The sequence below is a fragment of the Rhinopithecus bieti genome, unplaced genomic scaffold (assembly GCF_001698545.2).
Source record: "Rhinopithecus bieti isolate Rb0 unplaced genomic scaffold, ASM169854v2 scaffold_18548, whole genome shotgun sequence".
Lineage (NCBI taxonomy): Eukaryota > Metazoa > Chordata > Mammalia > Primates > Cercopithecidae > Rhinopithecus > Rhinopithecus bieti.
The window spans coordinates 975071-984891 of record NW_016809526.1 but is presented as its reverse complement, the minus strand read 5'-3'; the positions used below and the strand labels follow the sequence as shown (position 1 = coordinate 984891).

At 48.5% G+C, this 9821-nt stretch overlaps 1 protein-coding gene across 1 annotated transcript in view; it reads right to left on the bottom strand.

The window, feature by feature from the left end:
- SYTL3 (synaptotagmin like 3) overlaps positions 1-9821 on the bottom strand; it is a 115900-nt gene that overhangs the window by 62393 nt on the left and 43686 nt on the right. The window contains 2 exon segments of the mRNA XM_017889629.1: positions 1425-1494; positions 2549-2600. Coding sequence (XP_017745118.1) covers positions 1425-1494; positions 2549-2600 — 122 coding nt within the window.

The following is a 9821-nucleotide window of genomic DNA, read 5'->3' as shown; positions in this document are numbered from 1 at the left end:
TCTTTAAAATTTTAAATACATTTCTTCAAAATAATTTTAGATTTTCTAGAATTATATTTTGGGATTTTGATCTTTCAGGATTCCAGCATTCAGGATGATGGCACCCAGAACTATGCCTTCTGGGATTATGATCAGCTCCTGTATTCTCCCATATATAACTGCTGCCTTTAATTTATAGAATAATGAAGATAACCAAGACAATATATTTCCATGGCACTTTACAGTTTTCCAAGCACCAACACAGACATTATTTTGTTAATTTCTCACAACAGCCATGGGAGGCAAGCCAGACAAATACAGACGCTCCCCGACTTACGATGGTTTGACTTACAATTTTCTGACTTGATGATGGTGTGAAAGTCATATATATTCAGTGGAAACCGTAATTTGCATTTTGATCTTTTCTATTTTGTATTATTAGTAACATTTTTATTATTATTAAATAGGTTTTGTATTAAATGATTCTGCCCAACTGTAGGCTAACGCAAGCCTTCAGAGCACATTTAAGGCAGGCTATGCTATGCTATGATGTTTAGTAGGTTAGGTGTGTATTAAATACAATTTTTTTGTGTGAGATGGAGTCTTGCTCTGTTGCCCAGGCTGGAGGGCAGTGGCACTTGGCTCACTGCAACCTCCACTTCTGAGGCTCAAGCAATTCTCTTGCCTCAGCCTCCAAAGTAGCTGGGACTACAGTTACCTGCCACCATGCCCAGCTACTTTTAGTATTTTTAGTAGAGACAGGGTTTCCCATGTTGGCCAGGCTGGTCTCAAATTCCTAGCCTCAAGTGACCCACCAAAGTGCTGGTGTGAGCCACCCACAAAATGCTGGTGTGAGCCACCGTGCCTAGCTAAATACATTTTTGACTTACGGTATTTTCAATTTACTATGGGTGTATTGGGACATAACCCCATCGTGAGTCAAGCAGCACCTGTAAAATTATTTCCACCTCTCCAGTGGGAAACCCAGGTAACTGCCCCAAGATGATACAGCTAATTTCTTTGGACAGAAATGGTGCTGGTCCACTGTACATTAGAGCCTGCACACACTCAAAAGAGACACTCCCACTCTCACACACCTGTAACCAATCTTATTTCCCCTTAGACCCCAGAGACTCTACACACACGCCCAGCACAGAGCAGAGTTGGGGAAGAGGGCCGATGCCATGCCAAGAGTAAAGAGACCTTGGGTGCAGGCAGAAGGGGTCGCTGATGACACAGAGGGTCCCACGACCAGAATGAGGAGAGAAGCTCTGCCCAGCCTTGAGGGCCCTCACTCCCCACCCCGTTTTGTGACCCACTCCAGGCACAGTCAAATCCCTTTGCTGGGAGGTTCTGTGCCCAGCCTCAGCCTCAAAAGCTCCCCTGCTTCCTCTCCTTCTATCCCCTAACCCCTACTAGAGAAGTGCCCAGAATGGATACGTTACCCTGCCAGGACTGTGGCTGCACTGGCTCTCACTGACAGGAGGTGGAGTAGGAGGAACCACAGAAATTTTGCTGCCAAGGAAAATACAGGAATAAGAAATGGGTTGTGAACTATGCAAGTCATTAGTTTTACAAATACACAAAATGTGCCATTATTCTATAATTCTAGTTCTCCGCCTTTTTTTTTTTTTAATAACTGCCTCACTTTTGGAAAATAGCCAGTAGCTCTGCTTGGACCTGCTGCTCTATGAAGGGCATGATTTCCTGGTATCTATATGAGGGTGATGCTGCCTAAAATCTGGGTAGTCCGTTCTGCTCAGTCATGTGTCCTGAAACGGCCTGGGTGCTCCGGCCTGGACCCGCCACCTGGCTGTGGGGAAACCCCTGGCTCCCATCTGCACTCCCATGTGCTCTTAGCACAAACCACACCAGCAGAAGCGCCAAAAATGTTGTGGATGTGAGAATCAACCACGAAGCAAACTGGAAGCTTGTGCTAAAAGAAATGGGAAAGAATAGGGGAGGGAAAAAATGAAAAAGTCTTGATACTAGAAAATTTCACCATGGACCCAACAAAATAGCAGCTGGTGGGCAGCTTTCAGAAACATTTTAATAAATTAATAAATTGAGTGTAATCAGGTGTATGAATTATGGCCGGCTTCGTGACTGCTCAGTTTTTAGAATTTCATGCAAAGAAGTTCACATCTCAGGCCATTATTCAATTCTATCAATGTTTATTCCACCAATATCTCTTAACATGCTAGGCACTGCGTAAGGTGTTAGAGATAGGCATAATTAATCAAAGCAAATGCTTGCTTTAGAATTTCACTTAATGTGCAATTAAACATAATATTTAGTTTCCTTATAACATTTCAGGAGAATTTAAGAAGTAGAGTTGAATGTTTAGTGAGAAAATACTATGCTAGCTAGAAGGTTTCTCATGAGAATCTGGAAACATCTCTGCTTTAATCTTTTTCAGGAACTTTATCTTTAAAAGAAAAAAAAAAAAAAAGAGTTACATTCCAAAGCAGTGACATGTGAAAGTCAAGAGACCTATAAGTTCTTGCAGAGTGTCCTCTGCGCTCCTGCCCCGGAGGGCCTGGGACGGTCTGTCCTTTGTAACACTCACCTCAGCTTCTGATAAGATTGCAAGAGCTGCCCTCCAACTGTCTCATGTTTGCCTGCAAGAGATATCCATAGAGGGCGTTTATTATTAAGAATAGCACTTAGCTGATGTAAATACAGAAAATAATACATTACAATTATTTTCTCTAGTATCATTTCTGGTGATTAAAAAGTAAGAGATCATTTGGAGATGGTAGAAATGTTCCAGAATTAGAGTGTGGAGATGGTTGTAAAACTTTGTAAATTTACTCAAAATCATTGCACTGTACGCTGAAAAGATACATTTGATGTTATGGAAATTAAACTCCCCTAAAGCTGTCGTTTAAACACACACACACATTATGAAACCGTAATTGTTGGGAATGACTACTTTTATTAAAAGTTGATATTGGATTAGATTTTCTAAATCTTCCATTCACCCTTGGGAAACATTTCATAATGGAATGAATCGATTCCCCTAAACTTGCCTTGTGATGAAGATTAAATTAATCTTTTAAAAACTGTAATCTACTTATTTCTAGTTATAGAGGCTAATAATTTCCTAAATAAGACTCAGTCTGATATAGTACTCTTTTTGTTTCAAGAAAAGAAGTTTTTATGATGTGTTAAGAGCCCAGAAATAAAACTCAGCATGTTCCCAGTTCTGTGAACACAGTGTTTCCAGGCCAAATGCATAGGAAGAGGTCAGTCCTCCCCCAGGAGGGGGCTGGGAAACAGCATTCTCCTGCTAAGGGAGGTTCCCAGAGGGCTCCACTCTGCCCAACACACAGACCAGAACACCAGGCCTGCCAGTCTGGGAGGCAGTCCAGCTCCTGTGCTGTGTGCTTGGGGGATTTTAGCCATTCCAAAAAACCATTTACATACAGAAACATCACTTCCATAAGACGCACTGAAGGACACAGACAGTGAGAAAATCAGATGGGCTGGCCTTTGGGAGGGCAAATAGCATCTGATGTTAAGCTCTCAACACCAAGCCCCAAGCCTCAAAGGAAGAAGGCAGCCCTGAGGTTGGGGTCCTTAGCCAAGGCTGGCCACAGGAAGTGCAGGAGCGTTTGAAATAATGGCTGAAGTTCCGAGGCCACCTGCCTGTGTGCATTTTCTGGGGTTCATCAGGGGGACATTTGCCTTTCACAGGATTCTATCAGGCACCTGTGACCCTTCCCCTCCCCATTAAAAAATACTTAAGACACAACGAAAAGGTACAACACAGCCTTGCCTGAAGTCCGAGCACTCAACTAGTAGGACCAGCTGGTCAAGGACGAAAGCTGGCACCTGCAGGAGCACCCTTAGAGAAAACATCCAGGTCCAAGCAAAAAAAGAGACAGCCTGACTGCAGTGTGCTGGCAATGGAAGCAAGAAGGAAAACAGCCACACTGCTCTTCCTGCCCGTCCTGGGGCAAGTACAGACCTGGGAGACAACCAGCGCAGAGCAGTCTGTGGGCCGTGATATACCACAGGGCGCTCCTGTCTCTGGGTCCCCCTGTCCCCCTGCCCCATGTGGCCTTACAGCCATCACTATCACCCTGTCCCCAGGTCCCCCATGCCCTACGTGACCTTATAACCCTCATCTGTCACCCTGTCCCCAGGTTCCCCCATTCTATCTGACCTTACAGCCCTGTCACCCTGCTGCGAGTCCCTCTGCTCTACGTGACCTTCCAGACTTCACCTGTCACCCTGCTCCCAGGCGCCCCCCTGCCCCCCGCTGCTCTATGTGACCTTACAGCCCTCACTGTCACCCTGCCCCGGGTCCCTCCGGTCCTCCATGGCCTTATAGCCCTCGCTGTCACCCTGCCCCGGGTCCCTCCAGTCCTCCGTGGCCTTACAGCCCTCGCTGTCACCCTGCCCCTGGTCCCTCCTGCCCTATGTTGCCTTTCAGCCCTCACTGTCACTCTGTCCCTGGTTGTAGCAACAGCTTCCTGAGGCACAGTCACCAAAAAGCCACATCCCTCTTCTCCGAGGCTATCAAGCTACCGCCTGGAGCCCTTCAGTGACTCCCTATGGCGCGGCCTGAAGTCCAGGCCCACGTGGCCTTGGGGGTGCCCCACTCTGTGGGGTCACCCTCCCCCCGCCCGCCTGCAGGTCTTGCCCTTTCACTCCAGCAAACAAATTGTCCCTTATTGCCCTGCCTACCCGGATGAGGCCGGCCCTGCCTGCACGATTACTGTCACCCCCACCCCGTCTCCTCCTGCTATCCCCCGCGGGCAGTTCTACCCCAGGTCCACATCTCAGACCCCAGCTAGGAAACCTCCGCTACGGCCCGGGACGCAAATCCCCCGCATCCCCGCTGTGGCTCCTGCACGGCCCGGGCGTGCGCGTGGCTCTCTGCTGCCCCCTGCAGTGACGCAGGGCACAGGCGGGGCCTGGGTCAAGGCTGGAGAGGGAACATTGCGCTCTCCTGGCCCCGGGGAGGGGCCCGTCACGGCTGCTCAGTTCGGCCCTGTGACAGCAGCCACAGACAGTAATAAAGGGCAGGGGTGCCCGTTCCCACGAAACTTCATGGGCACTGAAATTTGAATGTGTCACAAAGATTATTCTTTTGATTTTTTTTAGCCACCTAAAATTGTAAAACCCGGTCAGGTGTGGTGGCTCACATCTGTAATCCCAGCACTTTGGGAGGCTGAGGCAGGCGGATCACTTGAGGCCAGGGGTTCGAGACCAGCCTGGCCAACATGGTAAAACCTCGTCTCTACTAAAAATACAAAAATTAGCCTAGTCGGGCGTGGGGGCACACGCTTGTAATCGCAGCTACTGGGGAGGCTGAAATGGGAGGATCGCTTGAACTCAAGAGGCAGAGGTTGCAGTGAGCCAAGATTACACCACTGCACTCCAGCCTGGAAGACAGAACGAGACTCCATCTCAAAATAATAATAATAATAATAATAATAATAATGGTGATGTAAAACCCACTCAGCTCACAGGACATATGAAAGCATGCAGGGGGACCCACCGGTCCCAGTCTGCCCCCTGCCCTCACTGCCCCAGTTGTGGGCTGTGGCTCTTGGCAGGGCAGGGTTGCTAGAGACATAGAGCCCCAGGCCAGCTCCGGCCTGCAGAGCACCAAGACCCCAGCAGATGTGAGTACTCAAGGAAGTTGGAGCAGCTTTGCCCTACATGGCTTTTACCAGCCCACTGTTGACTGTCATTTCACTTCTTCTCTTTGATTCCTCAGTTGTTTCTTCCTAGAAGCTTCCTTAAAGGGCCCTGAATTTTGACTTCTTGTTAACATGTCAACATTTGCGCAAGGAGCTGTGAGATACTCACAGACAGACATCCCTTGAGAGGCAGGTTTTTTGGATCAAGGGCTCCCACCATCCTGCCCGGTATGGCTGACGAGTGACTTTAGCAAGGATACCCATCTTTGCCAGGGACAGGAACAGCTGTGGGCCAGGGCCCAGGTCTGAGGCTGCCAGGGCTTGTCTCAGGCACACGGCTGGTTGGCAGCCGCATCTGCCAGGCACGGCGTAGAGCATTTTGCACACATTTGCTGCTCAGGTAGTTGGCAGGTGTCATCCCAATTTTTTTTTTTTTTTTTGAGACAGAGTCTTGCTCTGTCGCCCAGGCTGGAGTGCAGTGGCGCAATATCAGCTCACTGCAACCTCCGCCTCCTGGGTTCAAGTGAGTCTCTTGCCTCAGCCTCCCAAGTAGCTGGGATTACAGGCACATGCCACCACGCCTGGCTAATTTTTTGTATTTTTAGTAGAGACAGGGTTTCACTGTGTTAGCCAGGATGGTCTCGATCTCCTGACCTCGTGATCTGCCTGCCTCGGCCTCCCAAGGTGCTGGGATTTCAGGCGCAAGCCACCGTGCCCAGCCCCCAATTTTACAAATGAAAAGCGAGGCTCAGGGATATGGTGTCATGGGTCCAAAGTCACAACGTCTATAAGTGACATAGCTGGATTTTGTACCACAACTTGCCTAAAAAGCCTGCAGGAAGTCAGAAAGGGTACAAATATAACTTAGGGTGGGGACAAGATCAAAACGGGGATAGCTGGGGGCTGTACAGACACGAGGTCACTGCTTTGCTTCTGTTTGAACATTTTCCTGATACAAAGCCAGGGGGAGAACAACCACATGGAAACCAACAACCACGTCCCAGAAAGCTCAGTAACTTTTTTTTTTCCTGTCTGTTGTTTTTGAGACAGGGTTTTACTTTGTCACTCAGGCTGGAGAGCAGTGCTGTGATCATAGCTCACTGTAGCCTCTCATTCTAGGGCTCAGGCAATCCTCCCACCTCAGCCTCCTCCAGGAGGCAGAAGGGACTACCCGAGGCCAGGAGTTTGAGACCAGCCTGGGTCACTCAGTGAGACTATGTCCTACAAATTTGTTTTATTTTGTTTTGTTTTGTTTGTTTTTGAGACACAGTTTCACTCTTTTTGCCCAGGCTGGAGTACAATAGCACGATGTTGGTTCACTGCAACCTCCGCCTCCCGGGTTCAAGCGATTCTTCTTGCTTCAGCCTCCCAAGTAGCTGAGATTACAGGCATGAGTTACCATGCCTGGCTAATTTTTTTTCTACGAAAAAATTTTAAAATGAGCTGGGCATGGTGGCATGTGCCCGTAGTGATCCTCCCATCCAGCTACTCAGGAGGCTGAAACAGAAGCTGGGATTACAACAAAATATTTATTTATTTTTGAGACAGAGTTTTGCTCTTGCCGCCCAGGCTGGAGTGCAATGGCGCGATCTCAGCTCACCACAACCTCCGCCTCCTGGGTTCAAGCGATTCTCCTGCCTCAGCCTCCCGAGTAGCTGGGATTACAGGCATGCACCACCACGCCTGGCTAATTTTGTATATCTCAGTAGAGAAGGGGTTTCTCCATGTTTGTCAGGCTGCTCTCGAACTTCTGACCTCAGGTGATCCACCCACCTCGGCCTCCCAAAGTGCTGGGATTGCAGGCGCGAGCCACTGCACCTGGTCTATTTATTTTATTATTCCTTTTTTTGATACAGAATCTCACTCTGTCACACAGGCTGGAGTACACTGGCCCAATCCCAGTTCACTGCAACCTTCGCTGCCCGAATTCAAGCGATTCTCCTACCCCAGGCTCCCGAGTAGCTGGGATAACAGGTGCACGCCACCTTGCCTGGCTTATTTTTGTATTTTTAGTAGAGATAGAGTTTCACTATGTTGGCCAAGGTGGTCTCGAACTCCTGAACTGAAGTGATCCTCCCACCTCGGCCTCCCAAAGTGCCGCGATTACAAGCGTAAGCTACCACGCCTGGCCCAATTTTTTAAAAATAAATAATAATAATAAAAAAGAACAAGTGAGTCACAACTCTACCCACAGCAAGGCTCAGAGTGTTGTGAGGATTCACACAAACTACAGATTGAGGCAGCGGACAGTCAAGAGCCACCACATGTGGCTCAAAAACCAGTCCTGCCCCTGAAGCTGGCATGTCTATGATAAGTCATTATCCATCTATGCATCCATTTCTCAGCCTAGAAATAATAGGGATGACGCAACTTATTTCAGCTACTGATACAAACCCCTATACATGGATGACCATCTCAAACTGGGCTCTGCCATGGTGTCAGTTGAGGACGCTAACCCCCAACCATGCCAGCGCCCTGGGCTGCAATTCCTGCAGCAGATGCGGGCCCTGTTGCTCCAACTCTTCTCTCCCGGGTGACTCGGTTCACAGGGAAAGAGGACACAGGGCAGACTCCCTGGAATGTCGCACAGCGACTCCATCAGCCCGCCAAGTCGTGTTGCTCGTAGCTGGAAGTCGTGTTGCTCGTAGCTGGCTGAGGGTTCTCACGTCCTGAACTGCATCGTCAGTGCGGTTAGGCCTCTGTCAAAGCAGGATCAGCAAATCCCCTCCTCCACTGAAAGGCCCCACAGCTGCCCTGTGTGCGGAAGGTCACGCACACCCACACGGCATGGGTCACACTGCGGTGCTATAGACAGGCAGTCAGGGGAAAGGTGGCCTTCCCCTGGCCACCTCTCTGCTGGTGCCCGTGGAGTGGGAATAACATCCTGTGCAAGAAACTATACCCTGGAGTTCCAAGTGCCACCAAAGCAAAGCACAAGTGGGGCTATCTACACGGAGCCTCCATGGGAATTGGGCAAATGTGCGCCTTCCTCAAGAGGCCGTATGCCCACCCCCAGGAAGTTTGTCGTAATATATGGATCTTGTTAGAACAATACACTTTGTTGTATCTGACAAACAATCACCACAATCAATACACAATAGAAGGGGTATTTGAACAATACCCCCTTATACAAGTGGCTCCCTTGTGCAGTGTCCGACCTGTGCCACTGTAAGTCACAGTCCTGAGGGCTGACCTACACTGAAGTTTGAGTTTTCTCCAAATGCTAGAGAAAGGTGAGCAAAACCAGGGGTTGGAGTGGGTGTTGGACAACTGCATTGTGTTTGAGAACTTTTTTCTTTAATGGGGAGGAAAGGTCCCTGGCGCAATACAATTTTAAACCAATCTATAGCTCACATATTCAAAATGGAAAATCTCTCTAAAAGTTTCAACTAAAAAAAAATCCCTCAGCTTGTAAAGAATCATGATATCCAGTCACAAATGGTTTTAGAGCAGGAGTCCAGAGCCTTATTTTTTTTTTTTTTTTTGAGACAGAGTCTTACTCTGTCACCCTGGCTAGAGTGCAGTGGCACGATCTTGGGTCACTGCAGCCTCTGCCTCCTGTGTTCAAGCAATTCTCCTGCCTCAGCCTCCTGTGTAGCTGGGATTACAGGTACCCACCACCACGTCCAGCTAATTTTTGTATTTTTAGTAGAGACGGGATTTTACCATGCTGGCCAGACTGGTCTCGAACTCCTGACCTCAAGTGATCTGCCCGCCTCTGCCTTCCAAAGTGCTGAGATTACAGACAGTGGTGAGCCACCACGCCCAGCCCAGATCCATTTTAAGCATATTTTAGTCCTTAGGAAAATTTGAGCTAAGATAGCACTGGCTCCAAGCCACTATCCCAGGACAAAAGAAGACACAGTACAGGACTGTGAATCAGCAACCAGTGCCTTCCAGGGAGCCACAATTACTAACAGAAGGTTTACAATCCTGTGGGCATGAAACATCCCCCATCCGGCATCCTTCTGCCACCAGACATTACTCTTCTGTTTAGTGACAGGAGAGAACAATACCTTTTCCCTTTAAAGAAGCTACCCACGGCCTATCAGGCAGACATTTCTGAGCAGTAAGTCTTCCACTGACATACACTCAAGGCCGAGGGTGACTGGTTCAGATTTGGTGAGTACCTGGGGCAAGAAGGTCTAAACTGCTTTTCAGCATCCTTTGGATTTTCTCTAAAAA